This window comes from Ranitomeya imitator, chromosome 5 (genome assembly GCF_032444005.1).
Source record: "Ranitomeya imitator isolate aRanImi1 chromosome 5, aRanImi1.pri, whole genome shotgun sequence".
Classification (NCBI taxonomy): domain Eukaryota; kingdom Metazoa; phylum Chordata; class Amphibia; order Anura; family Dendrobatidae; genus Ranitomeya; species Ranitomeya imitator.
The window spans coordinates 570,108,472-570,130,579 of record NC_091286.1 but is presented as its reverse complement, the minus strand read 5'-3'; the positions used below and the strand labels follow the sequence as shown (position 1 = coordinate 570,130,579).

The 22,108-nt window shown below is 43.3% G+C and overlaps 1 protein-coding gene across 1 annotated transcript in view; it reads right to left on the bottom strand.

Annotated features, from left to right (window-relative positions):
• The window catches only part of LOC138638468 (claudin-10-like), a 50,769-nt gene that overhangs the window by 5,495 nt on the left and 23,166 nt on the right, over positions 1-22,108 (bottom strand). The window contains exons 2-4 of the mRNA XM_069727795.1: positions 16,913-17,077; positions 13,126-13,207; positions 11,340-11,453 (exon numbers count right to left, since the gene is read on the bottom strand). Coding sequence (XP_069583896.1) covers positions 11,340-11,453; positions 13,126-13,207; positions 16,913-17,077 — 361 coding nt within the window. The remainder of the gene's footprint in view (positions 1-11,339; positions 11,454-13,125; positions 13,208-16,912; positions 17,078-22,108) is intronic.

Genomic DNA, 22,108 nt, shown 5'->3' with positions numbered 1-22,108 from the left:
GAAGAGCCTTCCGAAATTCTTGGGTGATGCTAATTTTTATCGTCGTTTCATTGCCAACTTCTCCAGTGTGGTTAAACCTCTGACCGATTTAACGAAGAAAGGCGCTGATGTGACGAATTGATCCTCCGCGGCTGTTTCTGCCTTTCAGGAGCTTAAACGCCGATTTACTTCTGCCCCTGTGTTGCGTCAGCCGGATGTTTCTCTTCCATTTCAGGTTGAGGTTGACGCGTCTAAGATTGGGGCAGGGGCCGTTTTGTCTCAGAGGAATTCTGATGGTTCCTTGATGAAACCGAGTGCCTTCTTTTCTCGGAAGTTTTCGCCTGCGGAACGCAATTATGATGTCGGCAATCGGGAGTTGTTGGCTATGAAGTGGGCATTTGAGGAGTGGCGACATTGGCTTGAGGGGGCCAAGCACCGTATTGTGGTCCTGACCGATCATAAAAATCTGATTTACCTCGAGTCTGCCAAACGACGGAACCCTAATCAGGCTCGATGGTCCCTGTTTTTCTCCCGTTTTAATTTTGTGGTCTCGTATCTTCCGTGTTCTAAGAATGTTAAGGCTGATGCCCTCTCTAGGAGTTTTTTGCCTGATTCTCGTGGGGTCCTTGAGCCGGTCGACATTCTGAAGGAAGGGGTGATTCTTTCTGCCATCTCCCCTGATTTACGATGGGTTCTTCAGGAATTTCAGGCTGATAAACCTGACCGCTGTCCAGTGGGGAAACTGTTTTTTCCTGATAGATGGACTAGTAAAGTGATTTCTGAGGTTCATTGTTCTGTGTTGACTGGCCATCCTGAGATTTTTGGTACCAGAGATTTGGTTGGTAGGTCCTTTTGGTGGCCTTCTTTGTCGCGGGATGTGCGTTCTTTTGTGCAGTCCTGTGGGACTTGTGCGCGGGCCAAGCCTTGTTGTTCCTGTGCTAGTGGGTTGCTTCTGCCTTTGCCGGTCCCTGAGAGGCCTTGGACGCATATTTCTATGGATTTTATTTCAGATCTTCCGGTTTCCCAGAGGATGTCGGTTATCTGGGTGGTTTGTGATCGGTTTTCTAAGATGGTTCATTTGATACCTTTGCCTAAATTGCCTTCCTCTTCTGATTTGGTTCCGTTGTTTTTTCAGCATGTGGTTCGTTTGCATGGCATTCCGGAGAATATTGTGTCTGATAGAGGTTCCCAGTTTGTTTCTAGGTTTTGGCGGGCCTTTTGTGCAAGGCTGGGCATTGATTTGTCTTTTTCTTCCGCATTTCATCCTCAGACAAATGGCCAAACCGAGCGAACTAATCAGACTTTGGAAACTTATTTGAGATGCTTTGTGTCTGCTGATCAGGATGATTGGGTGGCTTTCTTGCCATTGGCCGAGTTTGCCCTTAATAATCGGGCTAGTTCTGCTACCTTGGTTTCGCCTTTTTTTTGTAATTTTGGTTTTTATCCTCGTTTTTCTTCAGGGCAGGTTGAGCCTTCTGATTGTCCTGGTGTGGATTCTGTGGTTGACAGGCTGCAGCAAATTTGGGCTCATGTGGTGGACAATTTGGTTTTGTCTTAGGAGGAGGCTCAGCGTTCTGCTAACCGTCGTCGGTGTGTTGGTTCCCGGCTTCGGGTTGGGGATTTGGTTTGGTTGTCTTCCCATCATGTTCCTATGAAGGTTTCTTCCCCTAAGTTCAAGCCTCGGTTTATTGGTCCTTATAGGATTTCTGAGATTATCAATCCAGTGTCTTTTCATTTGGCCCTTCCAGCCTCTTTTTCCATCCATAATGTTTTCCATAGATCTTTGATGCGGAAGTATGTGCTGCCCGTTGTTCCCTCTGTTGATCCTCCGGCTCCGGTGTTGATTGATGGGGAGTTGGAGTATGTGGTTGAGAAGATTTTGGATTCTCGTTTTTCGAGGCGGAAGCTTCAGTATCTTGTCAAATGGAAGGGTTATGGCCAGGAGGGTTGTTGCCTCCGATATTCATGCTGACGATTTGGTTTGTGCCTTTCATTTAGCTCGTCCTGATCGGCCTGGGGGCTCTGGTGAGGGTTCGGTGACCCCTCCTCAAGGGGGGGGTACTGTTGTGAAGTCTGCTCTTGGGCTCCCTCCGGTGGTTATGAGTGGTAGTGCTGCTGTCTTTGGATCGCAGCATTTATCAGGTGTGTCCACTTATTGCAATTTGGACTGGGCTATTTAGTCTTGCTTGATCCTTTAGTCAGTGCCAGTCGTCCATTGTTTTTGGAGGATTCACATCCCAGACTGGTCTCTCCTGTTTTGCTGTTCTTTTCAACAAAGATAAGTTCTGGCTTTGTTTTTGCTGTCCACATGCTGTGGGCCTTATAGATCTGTGCATTTTCATGTTTTGTCTTGTCCAGCTTTGTCTGTGTAAGGATTTTTTTGCAGCCAAGCTGTATCTCTGGAGATGCAGATATACCCTCCATGTCTTTAGTCAGATGTGGAGTTTTGTATTTTCTGTGGTGGATATTTTCTAGTGTTTTAATACTGACCGCATAGTTCTCTGTCCTATTCTTTCTTTTTAGCTAGAAAGGCCTTTGATTTCAGTCTGCGTATGTCATTTCCCTCTCCTCTCACAGTCAATATTTGTGGGGGCTGTCTATCCTTTGGGGATTTTCTCTGAGGCAAGATAGTTTTCCCGTTTCTATCTTTAGGGGAAGTTAGTCCTTAGGCTGTGTCGAGGTGTCTAGGGAGTGTTAGGTACATCCCACGGCTACTTCTAGTTGCGATGCTAAGTTCAGGGTCTGCGGTCAGTACAGGTACCACCTTCTCCAGAGTACGTCACATGCTACTCCTAGGCCACCAGATCATAACAGCCCACATAATATATAACACAACCCACGTAGTATATAACACAGGCACGCAGTATATAACACAGCCCACGCAGTATATAACACTGCCCACGTAGTGTATAACACTGCCCACGTAGTATATAACACAGCCCATGTAGTATATAACACTGCCCATGTAGTATATAACACAGCCCATGCAGTATATAACACTGCCCACGTAGTATAAAACACTGCCCACGTAGTATATAACGCAGCCCACGCAGTATATAACACTGCCCACGTAGTATATAACACTGCCCACGTAGTATATAACACTGCCCATGTAGTATATAACACAGCCCACGCAGTATATAACTGCCCATGTAGTATATAACACTGCCCACGTAGTATATAACGCAGCCCACACAGTATATAACACTGCCCACGTAGTATATAACACTGCCCACGTAGTATATAACACTGCCCATGTAGTATATAACACAGCCCACGCAGTATATAACTGCCCATGTAGTATATAACACTGCCCACGTAGTATATAACGCAGCCCACACAGTATATAACACTGCCCACGTAGTATATAACACTGCCCACGTAGTATATAACACTGCCCACGTAGTATATAACACTGCCCATGTAGTACAGGTCCTTCTCAAAAAATTAGCATATAGTGTTAAATTTCATTATTTACCATAATGTAATGATTACAATTAAACTTTCATATATTATAGATTCATTATCCACCAACTGAAATTTGTCAGGTCTTTTATTGTTTTAATACTGATGATTTTGGCATACAACTCCTGATAACCCAAAAAACCTGTCTCAATAAATTAGCATATTTCACCCATCCAATCAAATAAAAGTGTTTTTTAATAACAAACAAAAAAACCAACAAATAATAATGTTCAGTTATGCACTCAATACTTGGTCGGGAATCCTTTGGCAGAAATGACTGCTTCAATGCGGCGTGGCATGGAGGCAATCAGCCTGTGACACTGCTGAGATGTTATGGAGGCCCAGGATGCTTCAATAGCGGCCTTAAGCTCATCCAGAGTGTTGGGTCTTGCGTCTCTCAACTTTCTCTTCACAATATCCCACAGATTCTCTATGGGGTTCAGGTCAGGAGAGTTGGCAGGCCAATTGAGCACAGTAATACCATGGTCAGTAAACCATTTACCAGTGGTTTTGGCACTGTGAGCAGGTGCCAGGTCGTGCTGAAAAATGAAATCTTCATCTCCATAAAGCATTTCAGCCGATGGAAGCATGAAGTGCTCCAAAATCTCCTGATAGCTAGCTGCATTGACCCTGCCCTTGATGAAACACAGTGGACCAACACCAGCAGCTGACATGGCACCCCACACCATCACTGACTGTGGGTACTTGACACTGGACTTCAGGCATTTTGGCATTTCCTTCTCCCCAGTCTTCCTCCAGACTCTGGCACCTTGATTTCCGAATGACATGCAAAATTTGCTTTCATCAGAAAAAAGTACTTGGGACCACTTAGCAACAGTCCAGTGCTGCTTCTCTGTAGCTCAAAAGTGGCTTTACCTGGGGAATGCGGCACCTGTAGCCCATTTCCTGCACACGCCTCACACCAGACTCAGTCCACTGCTTCCTCAGGTTCCCCAAGGTCTGGAATCGGTCCATCTCCACAATCTTCCTCAGGGTCCGGTCTCCTCTTCTCGTTGTACAGCGTTTTCTGCCACATTGTTTCCTTCCAACAGACTTACCATTGAGGTGCCTTGATACAGCACTCTGGGAACAGCCTATTTGTTGAGAAATTTCTTTCTGGGTCTTACCCTCTTGCTTGAGGGTGTCAATGATGGCCTTCTTGACATCTGTCAGGTCGCTAGTCTTACCCATGATGGGGGTTTTGAGTAATGAACCAGGCAGGGAGTTTATAAAAGCCTCAGGTATCTTTTGCATGTGTTTAGAGTTAATTAGTTGATTCAGAAGATTAGGGTAATAGGTCGTTTAGAGAACCTTTTCTTGATATGCTAATTTATTGAGACAGGTTTTTTGGGTTATCAGGAGTTGTATGCCAAAATCATCAGTATTAAAACAATAAAAGACCTGACAAATTACAGTTGGTGGATAATGAATCTATAATATATGAAAGTTTAATTGTAATCATTACATTATGGTAAATAATGAAATTTAACACTATATGCTAATTTTTTGAGAAGGACCTGTATATAACACTGCCCACGTAGTATATGACACTGCCCACGTAGTATATAACACTGCCCACGTAGTATATAACACAGCCCACGCAGTATATAACACTGCCCATTTAGTATTTAACACTGCCCATGTAGTATATAATATTGCCCACATAGTATATAACACTGCCCATGAAGTATATAACACTGCCCACGTAGTATATAACACTGCCCACGTAATATATAGCACAGCCCACGTAGTATATAACACTGCCCACGTAGTATATAGCAGCCACGCAGTATATAACACAGCCCAAGTACTATATAGCAGTGTGGGCACCATATCCCCGTTAAAAAAAAAAAACATTAAAATAAAAAATATTTATATACTCACACCCTCCGGCGGCCCCCGGATCCAGGCGAGGCGTTTAGGCTAGTTTCGCATGCGTTTTTCCCCCCTATATTTAACATTAAAACGCATGCGTTTTTTTGCATGCGTTTTGACGCGTTTTTGCAATGCATGCGTTTTTTCTCTGCATGCATTGTGTTCCAGAAATGCAACATGTAGTAATTTTTGCGGTGTTTTTTTTGCCGCAAAAAAACGCATGCATTATTTCGCGGCAAAAAAAGTATTGATGTCTATGTAAACACAGGCGTTTTTAAGCACATGCGTTTGCATGCGTTTTTATAGAAAAACACAAGAAAACACCCTAACCCTAACCCAAACTCTAACCCTAACCCTAACACAAACCCTAACCCAAACTCTAAACCAAACCCTAACACAAACCCTAACCCAAACCCTAACCCAAACTCTAACACAAACCCTAACACAAACCCTAACACAAACCCTAACCCAAACTCTAACACAAACCCTAACCCTAACACAAACCCTAACCCAAACTCTAACCCAAACTCTAACACAAACTCTAACACAAACCCTAACACAAACCCTATCACAAACCCTAACACAAACCCTAACACAAACTCTAACACAAACCCTAACACAAACCCTAACACAAACCCTAACCCAAACTCTAACACAAACCCTAACCCTAACACAAACCCTAACCCAAACTCTAACCCAAACTCTAACACAAACTCTAACACAAACTCTAACACAAACCCTAACACAAACCCTAACACAAACTCTAACACAAACTCTAACACAAACCCTAACCCTAACACAAACCCTAACCCAAACTCTAACCCAAACCCTAACCCTAACACAAACCCTAACCCAAACTCTAACCCATACTCTAACACAAACTCTAACACAAACTCTAACACAAACCCTAACACAAACCCTAACACAAACTCTAACACAAACTGTAACACAAACCTTAACCCTAACACAAACCCTAACCCAAACTCTAACCCAAACCCTAACACAAACCCTAACCCTAGGGATCCTAACCCTAACCCTGTTAGGGTTAGGGTTTGGGTTAGGGTTAGAGTTTGTGTTTTAGGGTTAGGGTTAGGGTTTGTGTTAGAGTTTGTTAGAGTTTGTGTTAGGGTTAGGGTTTGTGTTTTAGGGTTAGGGTTAGAGTTTGTGTTAGAGTTTGTTAGAGTTTGTGTTAGGGTTAGGGTTAGAGTTTGGGTTAGAGTTTGTGTTTTAGGGTTAGGGTTAGAGTTTGTGTTTTAGGGTTAGGGTTAGAGTTTGGGTTAAGGGTTTGTGTTAGGGTTTGTGTTAGAGTTTGTGTTAGGGTTAGGGTTTGTGTTTTAGGGTTAGGGTTAGAGTTTGTGTTAGAGCTTGTGTTAGAGTTTGTGTTAGAGTTTGTGTTAGGGTTAGGGTTTGGGTTAGGGTTAGAGTTTGTGTTTTAGGGTTAGGGTTAGAGTTTGTGTTAGAGTTTGTTAGAGTTTGTGTTAGGGTTAGAGTTAGAGTTTGGGTTAGGGTTAGGGTTAGAGTTTGTGTTTTAGGGTTAGGGTTAGAGTTTGTGTTAGAGTTTGTTAGAGTTTGTGTTGGGTTAGTGTTAGAGTTTGGGCTAGGGTTAGAGTTTATGTTTTAGGGTTAGGGTTAGAGTTTGTGTTAGAGTTTGTGTTAGAGTTTGTTAGAGTTTGTGTTAGGGTTAGGGTTTGGGTTAGGGTTAGAGTTTGTACTTTAGGGTTAGGGTTAGAGTTTGTGTTAGAGTTTGTTAGAGTTTGTGTTAGGGTTAGAGTTTGGGTTAGGGTTAGAGTTTGTGTTTTAGGGTTACTAGGGATCCTAACCCTAACCCTAGGTATTTCTGTTTATAGTGGGTTTTCTAGTTGATTTTGATGATTGGCAGCTGTCACACACTTCTCAACATGCGTTTCAAAAACGCAAACGCAGGAAAAACCACTTGTAAACGCGTCAAAAACATGCAAAACCGCATGCGCCTAAAAAACGCAGCGTTTAAACGCGTTTTTGCACCAAATGCGTTTAAATGTGTTTGCGTTAAAAACGCTGCAGATCAAAACGCAAGTGTGAAACCAGCCTTAGCGATGCTCCTCGCGTCACTCCGGTCCCAAGAATGCATTTCAGTCTCGCGAGATGATGATGTAGCGGTCTTGCGAGAGCGCTACGTCATCATCTCGCGAGACCGCAATGAATGGCCCAAAGCGTCGCAAGGAACGGGAAAGGTGCCGGAAGGTGAGAATAGCACGATTTTTTATTTTTTAAATTATTTTTAACATTAGATCTTTTTACTATTGATGCAGCATAGTCAGCATCAATAGTAAAAAGTTTGTCACTAGGGTTAATAGCAGCGTTAACAGACTGCATTACACCGCGTTATGCCGCGGTGTAACGCAGTCGGTTTAACGGACTGCTACAACGCTATGTGGGTGGCGGGCACTGACTGGGGGGGGGGAGTATGGAGGGGGCACTGACTGCAGGGAAGTAGGGAGCGGCCATTTCACGGCCGGACTGTGCCCGTCGCTGATTGGTCGCGGCCAGCAACTTGGGATTTCCGTGACAGACAGACAGAAAAACAGACAGAAAGACAGAAGTGACCCTTAGACAATTATAAAGTAGATATTAAATGGAGAACCTGTAATAGCATTCTTCCAAGGGATAAACAGTTCTCTGGATATGCCGCCTCCTCTTCCTTCAGTAGCATCCCCGGCGCCTGCGCTGTAAGTTCGAAGGGCAGCGCAACTGCGCATGCCCCCCCAAAAAATAACAGCGCAGGTGCCGGGGACGCTACTGAAGGAAGAGGAGGCGGCACCCGGCACGCAGAGGCCATGAGTGACGGATGTGAGGCGTCTGGATTAGGGGGAAAGACCTGCCCCCCGGACGATATCACAGGTATGAGGGACAAACTGCAAAAGCGATTATCGCAGCAGTGCCAGGAACCCGAACTAAAAGAGCCACCTTGTCAGAATGCAGCATTAGTGCTGCACAAGGTGGCTCTTTTAGTTACAAACGCCGGGGGGAGGGGGGGCAGTGACAGGTTCCCTTTAAGCTTTTACAAGCAGCTATGTCCAACTCTAGAAGATTAACCCTTTAGAAGAAGCTTAGCCTTCTTTTTCTGTGTTGAATAATACACAAGGTCATCCAAGATCATGGCTGATATGCATTGATGAATTAATTCATCATGTTTGTTCTTTACTATTTCCAAATTTATGAAAGAAAATAGCTGATCCGATTTACCCATTGTGTTTTATGGACCAACAAGTTAATCCAAAGGGCAAAACAGGCCCCGACCAGATCTTAGCATCTGACATCGTCCCCCTCGCATTGGCAGAGAAGAGGTCTAAGGCTACGTTCACATTAGCGTTTCCCGACGCAGCGTCGGGAAACGCAGCGGCGACGCACGCGTCATGCGCCCCTATGTTTAACATGGGGGACGCATGCGTTTTTCGCGTTGCGTTTTCCGACATGTGCGTCGTTTTTGACGCTAGCGTCGGACGCAAGAAAATGCAACAAGTTGCATTTTTCTTGCGTCCGATTTTCGTCAAAAAACGACGCACGCGTCGCAAAACGCAGCGTTTTTGCGTGCGTTTGCACGCGTTTTTGCGTGCGTCGTGCGTTGCGTCGCCGACGCAGCGGCGCGCAACGCTAATGTGAACGTAGCCTTAGAGAAGAGAGTCTCAGAGCTGCGCTCTACCAGGTCCAGTGAAAGCAAAACCCGCTTCTTGTAATATTGAGCTAAATCATCTAATTTGCTAATGACATACAGTATATTAGAGTAAAAAATTATAATTTCATCTACTGTCACTTTTTTCTTAGAAGGAACAGGTCCATCTTTTTGTAAGGTTCACACAATACAGATTTGATTTAGGTTTTTTAGAAGGTGCCCATTTAAAGGGTGATCTTGGTTTATTTTTTATTGGATTTCCCCTTTATATTGAAGGTGTAAAACTTACAATAACCATGTTACATCTGGGAAATAAAGTAAAAAGTCTTCACTAAACAGTCATTTAACAAATGTGAAATAAATAATAATTCATGCTATAGGGCAATTGTTAAAAAGCCCCTTAAACTATAGTTATGGCCACCATGGCCTACTTCGCTGTCAGCTGCTATGGCGCTGCTGACATATTGTCTGGATTGTCGGCTGCTCTGCACACTTAGGTCATTGTAGTGACACATGATGTCATTAGGACTTGATATTGGGGACTGGCAGCAGGAGACGCTATTAAGCACCAAACAGATGAACATCTTCACCCAGTTCTGCAACTCCCCAAGTAGCTACTATGCAAAGTACAGCCCTAAATGTCTAACAATCTCCTTACTAGAACTACTACTGTACTCCACTTGCTTAATCTACTAAATCTACTTACTCTCCTCTCTCTAGAAACCACAAGTTCTTAGAACAATGATGTTAATAAAGTTTTCCATTAAAGTTATTGCTTCCCATAAAGACTTATAAAGCATTTATTTAAAAAATAAATATTTATTCCCTTAAAATTAACCTGAACTTGGAAAGTATGTTTAAAAATATATATTTAAAGTAACAGTTCAGCAATTTTTTTTGCTCATGTAATGTAAATTCAGCAGCAGTATTCTAGCTAGTTGCATCTATGACCTCTTTATTATGGACAGCTGTGTTGTGTGATCTCCAGTCCAAGAACATGCTCCCATGTGTTGACAGGAAGTCAGTCTTCAACTTCCTGTGAACTGAGAGCCACGAGATTAGGGAGGTGCCGGCGGTAGCGCCTTCTTGTCTGGCAGAATGAGTGTGTGCTGACTCGCAGGAGTAATCAGCTCCCTGCTTCACTCAGTTGGACAGCACCCTACTAAAGCTCTCCGCTTACTGCTGGTAGGTGCCACATTTTTCCTCTGGTTTGGCGCTACTATTCAGCCCCTGTTTTATTTATGAGGTTCTTGTTCTGACACGAACCTATTTACTGACTATTTGTCTGTCTCCTGATTTTGTAACTTGACTGCCCTCCAGATTCTTACCCAGCTACCTGACCACTTCTACCAGCCAGCAGCCTGCTCCGTGGCCCCAACCCAGAGGCCCCTGTGTAAGTCAAGATAACTTAGCGCTAGGTATGCTTTGGTAGCCATCAGTGTGACCACTGACAGAGAACCATTACACTTTGATTGTCCTCCCAATGTACCTAAAGATATCAGTATAGATTTATGAAAGTGTCGAAAAGACAAACTGTCTTTGTTACTGAATCACGCCACAGCTTTCACATTGTATTGTACTCATGAAAAATGAGAGCTGTGATCTGATTAGGCAACAATTATATTTTTCTTTAGACAGTTTCAGAAATCGTCCATATAATTTCTGCTTCACAAAAGAGTGTAATGGTCCAGTAGGTGAATGGATATCCTTACACCAAGGCTGGAGGCAGCCCTTCTGGAGTGGGACTGCCTATTGCCTGCATGCCATCAGCTACTATCAGATACTGGCAGCCATCATGGCGATTTGTGGGTGAAGCAGATGTGCTATTGATGGAGCTATATCTACAAAAGGGCTTTATTCCTGTCACGGAAAGCAATACATTTGGTGACCTTGACATAGATGTGACATATAAAGATAAGAGAGATTAAAAAGTGAGATAAAAATCTGCGATCCTGTGTGATATTGCCCCTATAAACATCCCTAGTAAGGCCACATCTAGAAGATAGGATCCAGCTTTGGGCTCCACATACTTACATTGATAGTTGAAAGGCAAACAACGCAATTATTAAACGGGAGGATGGGAGGTCTCTTTTAGGGCGCTGACAGACGGCCGTATAAATCTGCCCGCAATGCACGGACTGTCACTGCTCTCCTCACCCAAGAGTGACAGCTGCACAGAAATATATGGAGCTGCCAAGCCCAAGTCCGGAGAGACGCCGGCCAGTCTGTTCATTGTGGTCCGATTTATACGGCCGTCTCACCTTATAATAGGATGTTAGAAAAATTAAATCTGTTCAGTTTAGAAAAAAAGAGAGAGGCGTATCCACATGAACACACACACACATATTTATGTGATTATTGTACCTACCCTTTTTTCGCAGTTTTATTCTTTTTCTTGTAAGAACAACACAGAAGAGAACCACCAAGAATAGCCAGTACCGATCCAGCCCATCCAATATACAATGCAGTGCCAAGCTCATACCTGATAGGGAAATATGGTATTAATATTGTATCTGCAGAATATTCCTAATCTACAGTATCTAATTATCTATCTATCTATCTATCTATGAACAATTTAAATCGCTGGAAACAACTAATATAACATGTGGTTTCTCCAAATTTAACACAAAATTCCACATTTAATGACCCTTTCATGACAAGCATTTTTAGTATTTAGCAGAGTGCCCTTTTGCTGTTATGACCTGCTGTAAAGGTGATTTATTTGACAGCTACTGGCAATGTTCCTGAGGAATCTTAGCATATTCCTCATGGGTAATTGCCTCTGGTTAGGGGTGTACTGTCCTTAGTGGCAGACCACACAGGTACTATGGGGCCCTGGGCACTACACCCTGAACATACCACCCATTTTTACAATTTCAGTAGTATCCACATCCTGGTGGATCAGGGAGCCAAAGGTATGTGGGGAGGAATGATACTAAATGAGGGGCTGTGTGGGCATGATATTGAGTTAGAGGCTGTAGGGGCCATCATACGGAGAGAGGGGGTGTGGGATTGATTATACTGAGTGAGGGGCTGTGGAGGTCGTCATACTGAGTAGAGTTCTGTGGATCCATCATACTTAGTGAGGGTCTGTTATACTGAGTAGGGACTGCCGCATCATATTAAGGAGCCATCATACTGAGCGGGGGCTGTGATACTGTGTTTGAGGGAACCATGGGAACATCATACTGCGGGAGAGGAACTTTAAGGGCATTATGCTGTGGGCATATTACATGTGTTGTGGGCACTGTGGGGGCTTCTTATAGTACATGTGGGGACTGTGGAATGAAATTGTGAGGGAGGATTCGCTGTGGGGGTATCACACTATGTGGGGGGGGGGGGGGTTGGCAATTTTGGGAACATCCTACTCTATAATGGCCATGAAAGGTGATCATGGTTGAGAACACTTTGGGGTGTAGGGGCTTCGATAGGGTCATGACAACTGTGTACATGCCACAAGACATGTCACACGACGTGCCACAAGACGTGCCAATTAGAACTTTTGCTACGGGGCCTCATGATTTATATGTATGCCCCTGTCTCCACTTCACTAGTATTTTTGGATTGTCGAGAGTAGTCCGAAAATTAAGAGATTATGACCTTGCACAAACAAGGAAAAAAGATGAAAAAGAGCAAAGGCATGAAATGTTCTCAGAGGTTCAACCAGAAGTAGCACACCCGGCCGAAGGAGCGCTGCTTAGTAGTAGAGACGCTTGTCATGAAGGGACTGACTAACTTTGAGAGCGCAGTGGGAGGTGATAGCAGCATTTGTATTATACTTGGAGAGACCACTTGTTAGACGAGCTGTGTGGAGCTATATACTTTGTTCTTGTTTCATTGGCTTATTCTTAACAGCCAGAAGGTTACTTTTTTCCTATAGAAACTACAGTAATTCACACTGGGGCTTGAATTATCACGATTACAATTGTATCTATCATCTATCTGCCCAATACTCCATAAACCTATGTTTTCTGTACTTGCAAACAACTTTTCTAACTTGAAGACTAGAAGACTATACCCCATATTCTATGGATGAAGATAACTCCTTTCTATGCTATTCTTATATCCTAAACTGGCTAATTGATTAATGTGTGTTTGAATTATAATGCAACATTATATTACAGATCTAATATTATTATATAAAACACACTCACTTTATTCCACCATAGAGAGGATCAAAAAACTGCTGCGTGATACTGGCTGCATACCAGGATACGGGCACCAGGCAACAGAGACCTGTATGGAATGGTAATGGATTACTCAGTGTTACATTATGGCATTGTGTGCATATTCAGTCAATATCTTTATATCGCTGTGTTTCTATGTACCTTTTAAAGGGAATCTGTCACCAAGTTCTTGCTACATCAACTGAGAGCAGCATAATGTAGGAAATGAGACCCTGATTCCAACGATGTATCACTTAGTTTATTGAGGGCAACAGTTGTGACACAATGATAGCTTTTAGATTTAGCATGTAGCAGAGCTCAGGAAGCTGGTCAGACCAGGGCTCGCGTGCACTATGGTCATCGCAATGATAATCTGGTGATAAAACTTTCATTGAATGGAAACAATATCAAACAGCCCAACAAGTGACACATCGCTGAAATCTGTGTCTCATCCACTACATCATACTGTCCTTGGATTATCATATATAGCAAAAAGCTGCTAACAGATTCCCTTTAATGTATGATTACTAATTAAAGGGACTCACTCCGCAAATCAAGTACGAGTGCTCAAGACATCACGGCGGGGCCAATCATTTATATCCACCTTCCCACCTGCTTATTTTCCATCTATCTCCTCCCATCTCTGATTTTATGAAGCCAGAGATGTCAATCAATTAAGGAGGGGATGAAGATAGAGGGGCCACACGCAGGTGGGGAGGTGTATTTAAATAAATGGCCACGTCATAGTATTTTAGTATTTTTTGATCAAATTAAATTATAAACTGTGACTTTGGATTAAAAGGGAATCTTACAGCATGATCCCCCTAAACTGTTTATATGGTCATGTCACTTTCTGCAAGGTAAAGACATTACACCTTTACTTATGAAGGCAGTGACAGCTGCGGCTGACCGCTCACCTCCTCGTGATTACTTATACATCCGAAGGCGGGGACAGTGACGCCAGCGCTGATTGGGCGCCGGCCTCACATGACATAACAACCTCATGCGAGACCCGGGGGCGGGAGAGTCGACACCTTGAATGGCCTTGGCACAGGAGGTCAGCATAAGTGTTTTCATTTTCAAATCTCCAAGGCCTGATGAGGCTGATGTAATTACTTAGAAAATCCACATCAGAATAACTATATAATCCTAATATTAAAATGAGCATTTAATAAGTCTAAAAAGTGGGAGCTCGTGAATCTAAGTGTATTCAGTCTCCTCCTACCCAGCCTGACCGATAACTGCAGCTTGTACTGAGCAGATCTCAGCAGCAGCAGGGAGGAGGGACACTGAGAAGCGGTCAATCAAGTTTGGTGGGTGGAAACGGATTTGAAACTTTCAGAATGGTTGTATAAACGTACGTATAAACGTCGTATAAAAGTAAGTATACCTGCCTATGAGAGCTCTGCAATAATCTATGCGGTGTACATTGTGAAATCTGGTGACAGATCCTCGTTCAGCGCTGTATTGATTAGATACAGTGCAAAACAAGCAAAAAACCTGCTCAGAGAAGCACACAAGGATGAAGAAAGTGTTGGCAAACCAGGTGCTTTACTAATTCAAGATATTAGGGTATGTCAACACAGAATTTTGAGACAGTTTTTTTGGAAAGGGTCTGCTTAAAAAATACACCTGAAAAATCACACAAAAATGCTTAAAAAACTCTTCCTATTTATTTCTATTGTAAAAGCATTTTATATGTGCAGACTTTCGAATATTTTTTCCTTTTCAGATTTTGAAAAGCGCTTGACGGAGGAGAACAGAGGGGAAAGTGCATGTCACTTTTTTTTGAAGAGGCTCTTGATGGAATTTGAACCAAATTAGACAAGAGGATTCCAGAAAAATATTCAGGTCAAAAAAGTGTTAAAAAATTCATCAAAATCACTTCAAGAAACTAAAAACGCTTAAAAAAAAACTCGAAGAAAAAGCGTTTCCTACAGTGGTTTGCTCATGATTTTTGACCACCTCAAAAAATCTCTGTGTCCACATACATTTTATACCAAAACTTATAAAGAGGTGCTTGTATTTGAAAAAAAAAATCTAACTTTTGATTTTACAGAAACTGTGCTGATTGTGCATGAGCAATATCTAGCATTTCAGCTCAAACCCATTCACTGGAATACAATTCTGAGCTGACATTGTGCTAACAAATACATATATACAAATATCCTTTTTTTCTTGTTCTATTTAATATTTATCAAGCATTTTTTAGCTCTGTTTACCTGGCACAGGCTCTATCCAGGACTTAAATCATTCGCAAAGTCAGCAATGTCTGCTTTCTCCTGCAAAGTCCTACTTGTGTATAATCTGTAATTTATAGCATTGTCACAGGGCTCAAACAAACATAAATCCTAAAGTATTCGTAACCCAAGAGCAGTCCGAGGAGCCGGGCATGGTATGATAGACAGGCTACAGCACACATAAATTCTCTGCTTTCTACTTTTATAATAAAGTATCTTGAAATTTTTCTATTTGTTCCAAAGTAACCAAAAGGAAAAAAAAATAATTCTTGGTGGTCCAGGGTGGGAAGCAAATCCTCAACCTGTCACAAATCACTATGGTGTACGCCGACATGGGATCTGATTGGTTACTTTGGGCAGCAATTACATTTCTTGACAGAACAGTTTGTATGAATACTGTTTATTAAAGGGTTGCCCTGGTTAGATGATCCCTTTTCTTGTTACAAGGGCCCAGAGACCATATGTTAATCTCAAATATTCAAATTGTCTCTTCAGAGAGGAAGAGGACATGAACTATAGCGTCACCCATTGGAAGTAGCAATCCTAAATTAAAGTTAGTATCGACCCTTTAACGAGCCTTGCCACATGACTTAAGATAATCGCCAAACCAGATGCTCTATCTGTGACATGTGTTTCCAGGTGTTTGCCCCTCCTCAGAGCAAAACAAGAGGTTTGATTTTTCTAGATGAAGGGGGTAACGTTTCTTATTCTGGAGAGAGCCATGCCGGGGCAAGGAGACTTATAGACAATTTGCATATTTAATTTCCCATAGGAGAATTGCATGGCCTATAAGTGTCCTTTCCCCAGCTTCACCCTCTCAACAATGAAGGAAGTTACCCCTTAAAATCACAAGTATTATAAAGCTGAGAATCCCAGAAACTAGCTGATATCTGTCAAGAACCCTGGCAGCAATTGATAAATTCTCCTACAGTGCTTCTTCAGGAAAAGTGAAGTGGAAAGAGACACTTATTCTATCTGTGTTCTGCTCTGGCCACTAGATTAAAGACCTGAGCAATGAACCCTACACCTTCTACTCAAAATTTCTTAAAAGAGCAATTGAAAACCAGACAATCCCTTAAAGAAACAATCCCATCAAAGTTTTTATCCTTCTAATATATTGGAATCATTATATTACAATTGCTCATTTTGCCTTACTACCCATTTAATTATTCTCTTTTTTTCTGCTCTATGCAGAAAAAGGAAGTCTCTTTTCCCTGCTTGACTCATTCCCCTCTTCAACGCCTGACCCAGCTGCTCCCTCCTACCCCTGACTGGGACTTCCGCAGTGACTTATGACTCATGCAGGGAAAAGAGACCTCCTCCTACATGATGGCATAGACCTAATGGAAATGAAAAGAGTTAGCAAGATAGAAAGGCAAAACAAGCAATTGTAAGTACACAGTGCTGTATAATATGATGATTGCAATTTATTAAGATAAAACTTTGATGAGAGTGCTTCTTTATCTAATTTTTTTAGAAGCCGTGTACGCCTGATGTGATCAGAATAAAGCTGAAAGGTAGCCCAAATACAGTACCTGCTAAAATGAAGACAAGTCCCCCAGAAAGAGCTATTTTTCCTTTGGTGTGGTCACTTTTAGTTCCGAATTTTGTGCATTTCAGTCCAAACAAGGAGATTAAACAAGCAAAGAGACCCAAGATGAGAGAGATGATCATCAGGGCACGGCATGCTTGGACATAAGCTGTGGGAGAAAGACAAGACATCAGTTTATTGAGTCCATTAATGATCCAGAGGTGATTTTTCTGTCATTGGCATATAATTTTCATTGTACAACAAGTATTTAAAGGGAACCTGTCATATAAAAAAACGTTATTAACCTGAATATATGGGGTTAATCTGCATGTTACTAACGCCAGTTAGTAACCTGCCCAACACCCACACTTAGCCGAACGCAGTGGGGAGAAAATGAACTTTATTCCCCCCGGCAGCGTTCCGGTTTCTGTCATGGGGCAGAGGCGGTGCGAGTTCAGTCACCACTGAGTATAGAGAGCGACGGCTGTAACCGCGTCCCTGGTAATGACTGATAGCCATCCCAATGCAAAGCTAGTGTCAGTCAGTGCCAGGGGCGCAGTTACAGCTGCCCATGACTGAACACGCAACGGTGGCGCACCCGTGACTGAAACCGAATACTGTTGGGGGGAATAAAGGTAATTCATATTCTAGTCTTAATGAGGGGTGGGCAGGAATAAGATGTGCTGAATTTAATAAGAGGCCAACTCAATGAATCAACTTAATGAATTCTGCACATCTTATCAATGGCGTGTACCTCCGGACAGAAATGGTCAGAAACGTTTCTTCAGTCATTTCCGGTGTAAGAAGCACTGCCACTTTTGCTGAGTTTGATGGTCGGGTGTAGCTACAGTATACCCCGTCCCAACCTCTCAGCATTCCCATCATGGCGGAGCTGGTCAACACAGGATCTGCCCAAAAGTCGCAAAAGGTTTATACAACTCCATGTTGTGCAATAATTTGCAACTATTCAAAGTGTTTTAAGCCAGTTTTCTGGAATATTCACTTTGAAGTATCGGCCCCAATGTGTGACCGGACAATGGAGTATCACAAACCTATATCACAACATAATGAAAGTGAATGTGGTTTCGCTGTCATACACATGGTGTTGTGACATGCCAGTCCGCAGAAACCCAGCAGTTTTAGCTTCCTGGGGATTTGCATGACATGGTCATGGCTACTTGCTGCCACACCACCTCATTGTAATGTTGCATGGCCAAAGTCACCATGTGGCCAAACATTTAGCTTTGCTGACACTGGAAAGCTTGATACAATTGTATTTGGTTCAGAAAATCCTATGTACAAAGTACATCAGTTACACAAATCTTTCTTGTCTTGATAGTTTTCTGCTGGGAAGGTTCGATGTAAATACTTTTATGCCCCAAAACGACAAAAATATTCTTGAAGTGATACATTTATTGGCCAACCAGAAGAATAATGTTTGCAGTTTTCAGAGCTCTGAGGCTCCTTCTTCAGGCTATAAATACAAATTAATTACGGTACTTAGACAAGATCGCAACAGTGAAGAGTTATTACAAAGGACATTTGTGCATAGGGTGGAAGGGTGATGCTTCCTAAAGATAAGCGAAAGACCTCAAATTAAGGTGTTTTTGTTACATATGGAGAAGTGGTGGCAGTGATATTTTGGTGATCTGGAGACCATCTGGTGGAGGTGTGAACTGTGTCTATGTAGTGTGTCATAAATCCAGGTGTTAGATTGAGTCCTATTGTCAAAAAGTTGAACATTCTTATCAGTTTCAATACTTTCAATACTCAGATTTTCCTCTCTCTGTTGTCCTTAACCCCTTCACCACCTTGCGATTTTCCATTTTTCCTCTTTAATTTCTTGCTCCGCTTGTTCCAGGAGCCATAGCGTTTTTTATTTTTTCCGTCAATATGGCCACGTGAGGCGTTGTTTTTTGTGGAACGAATTGTACTTTTGAATGACACCATTGATTTTACCATACAGTGTACTGGAAAACAGGAAAAAATCCAAGTGCGAGTTCGCAGACATGAAACATGAATAGGTTTTTTTTATTTAAAGGGAACCTGTCAGCAGGATTGTGCTGAGTAACCTGTCAGGTCGGTGCTGTTATACTGATTACTGATTAAAATGATACCTGGTTGACAGGGCCGTATTTGCCACTAGGCACGCAAGGGCATGTGCCTAGGGCGGCGACATTGCGGGGGGCGGCACCTGAGCAAGGTGTTTTTTTTTGTTTGTTTGTTTTTTTTATATAACTCCCGGGTCAAAAACGCGACCGACGGCCCCGCCCCCCAGCCTCCGAGTCCCCCCCACCTCCGAGTCCCCCCACCTCCAAGTCTCCGAGTCCCCCCGCCTCCGAGTCCCACCCACCCTCCTTGAAGACGATACTCACCTGCTCCAGCGATGCCTGGTCTCAGCGTCTGTAGCGCGTCCTGAGTGAGCGGTCATGTCATACCGCTAATTAAGGTCATGAATATGCGCATATTCATGACCTTAATTAGCGGTACCACATGACCGCTCACTCAGGAAGAAGGCGCTGCGGCGGGATAGAGCCGGAGGGATGTCGGCGCGGCGTGTGGGACAGGCAGCTGACAGGTGAGTATGAGGGACGGGGGGCGGGGGAAGGATGGTAAGCCACCCGCGCCATGCAAGATGGCCCAGGAGAAGGAGCGGGGGAGGGGGTGGAGAGATGAGCCATGCATAGGGAGGGAGGGGGGGGGGAATTATGAGCCATCAGCCATGCATACAGGGGGGGGGGAATTATGAGCCATCAGCCATGCATACGGGGGGGGATTATGAGCCATCAGCCATGCATACAGGGGGGGGATTATGAGCCATCAGCCATGCATACAGGGGGGGGGAATTATGAGCCATCAGCCATGCATACAGGGGGGAAATTATGAGCCATGCATACAGGAGGAGGGGGGGATATGAGCCATGGCCATTATACAATATGGAGCATCATGTGGGGCCATTATAAAGTATGGAGCATCATGTATGGCCATTATACAGTATGGAGCATCATGTGCGGTCATTATACAATATGGAGCATCATGTGGGGCCATCATACAGTATGGAGCATCATGTATGGCCATTATACAGTATGGAGCATCATGTGCGGTCATTATACAATATGGAGCATCATGTGCGGTCATTATACAGTATTGAGCATCATGTGAGGTCATTATACAGTATTGAGCATCATGTGAGGTCATTATACAGTATTGAGCATCATGTGGGGCCATTATAAAGTATGGAGCATCATGTGCAGCCATTATACAGTATTGAGCATCATGTGTGGTCATTATACAGTATGGAGCTTCATGTGCGGCCATTATACAGTATTGAGCATCATGTGAGGTCATTATACAGTATTGAGCATCATGTGGTGCCATTATACAGTATTGAGCATCATGTGGTGCCATTATACAGTATGCAGCATCATGTGTGGCCATTATACAGTATGGAGCATCATGTAGGGCCATTATACAGTATGTGGAGCACTGTGTGGCCATTATACAGTATGGAGCACTGCGTGGCCATATTTTTTTGGTTTTAATTATTGTATATGAAACAGTGAGATCAGCAGTGCTGAATGGGTGTGGTTGGGACTTGGATATGGGTGTGATTAGTTGTGAAATGGGTGTGGTCAGAGGCGTGGCCTAAAATTTGCCGCGCCGCAACCTTTACACCTTTTTCCCTTCTTCAAAAGTTGGGAGGTATGGTACCGCATTTCCCAGATCACAGCAAGTACCGCAAATCCCATAGGGAATGAATGAAACCAAATACGGTGTTGCCGTAAGTGATCCGTTACGTGGCAGATGCAGAAAAACTGCCCGATCTGCTGCAAAAGGCGACTTTCACAACAGCGATTCTTGCCAAAGTCACTGCCGATAGTGTCATACTCACCAATGGGGGAGGCAGCACTAAGAGTGCCTAGGGCAGCAGAAACTCTAAATACGGCCCTGCTGGGTGATGAAATTGGTCTTGTGGTTGTTGTTTAATCTTTATTTTCAGTTTTGAGTTAATGATATGCCCGTGCTCCAGGGCAGGGCTCAGGGATGGGGGGGTTCTGCATGTAGTGCTGATTAGGAATTCATCAGTATGCCTTCTGGTCACTGATCTCTCACTAACCTGCCCCCTAGTTTACATACTGAATATTATATGCATTGGAAAAAAAATTATCATTTAGCAAGCAGGTGACATCTGCGCTGCAGCATGATCATATGTATAATGTTTAATTATTTTATTTGCTGATATAAATTTATTCAGAAAAAAAAACAAAAATTCTGTCTCAAAATTGCGCTCAGTAGCATCTATCAGATCACTGATAGATGCTGATTCGCAGGTGTCGCCGGTGCCATCTTGGTGGAGTCAATTTTTTTCTCTAGCAAAATGGTGCCAGCGGTGCCTGCGCAGCAGCATCTATCAGGTCCTGAACTCTGAGACTCCACAACAAGGAAAATAGATTCTCAGCAGCTTTTGTTTTGGCTAAAAGATTTTTTTAAACCGCCACCACAACAAAGTAGACTCTTTTGGCCGTGTCCTTCTCTACTTTAACCTATTAAACATTTGTTAAAATATCCTGTACAGGAATTTGGACTGTACAGTACCAATGACGGCAGACCTAGCGGACCGCTTAGTGCGCTTAGGACAATCAGAAATAGCATGAGTGGAATCACCACAGTAGAAACACAGACCATTCAGACGTCTGAATTCCTGCCGTTCAACTCTAGTCATAGTCCTATCGCACTGCATAGGCTCAGGTTTAACCTCAGGCAGTACCGCCAAATGGTGCACAGATTTACGCTCGCGCAAGCGTCGACCGATCTGAATGGCCAAAGACAAAGACTCATTCAAACCAGCAGGCATAGGAAATCCCACCATGACATCCTTAAGAGCCTCAGAGAGACCCTTTCTGAACAAAGCTGCCAGCGCAGATTCATTCCACTGAGTGAGTACTGACCATTTCCTAAATTTCTGACAATATACTTCTATATCATCCTGACCCTGGCACAAAGCCAGCAAATTTTTCTCAGCCTGATCCACTGAATTAGGCTCATCGTACAGCAATCCGAGCGCCAGGAAAAACGCATCGACACTACTCAATGCAGGGTCTCCTGGCGCAAGAGAAAATGCCCAGTCTTGAGGGTCGCCGCGCAAAAAAGAAATAATAATCAAAACCTGTTGAATAGGATTACCAGAAGAATGAGGTTT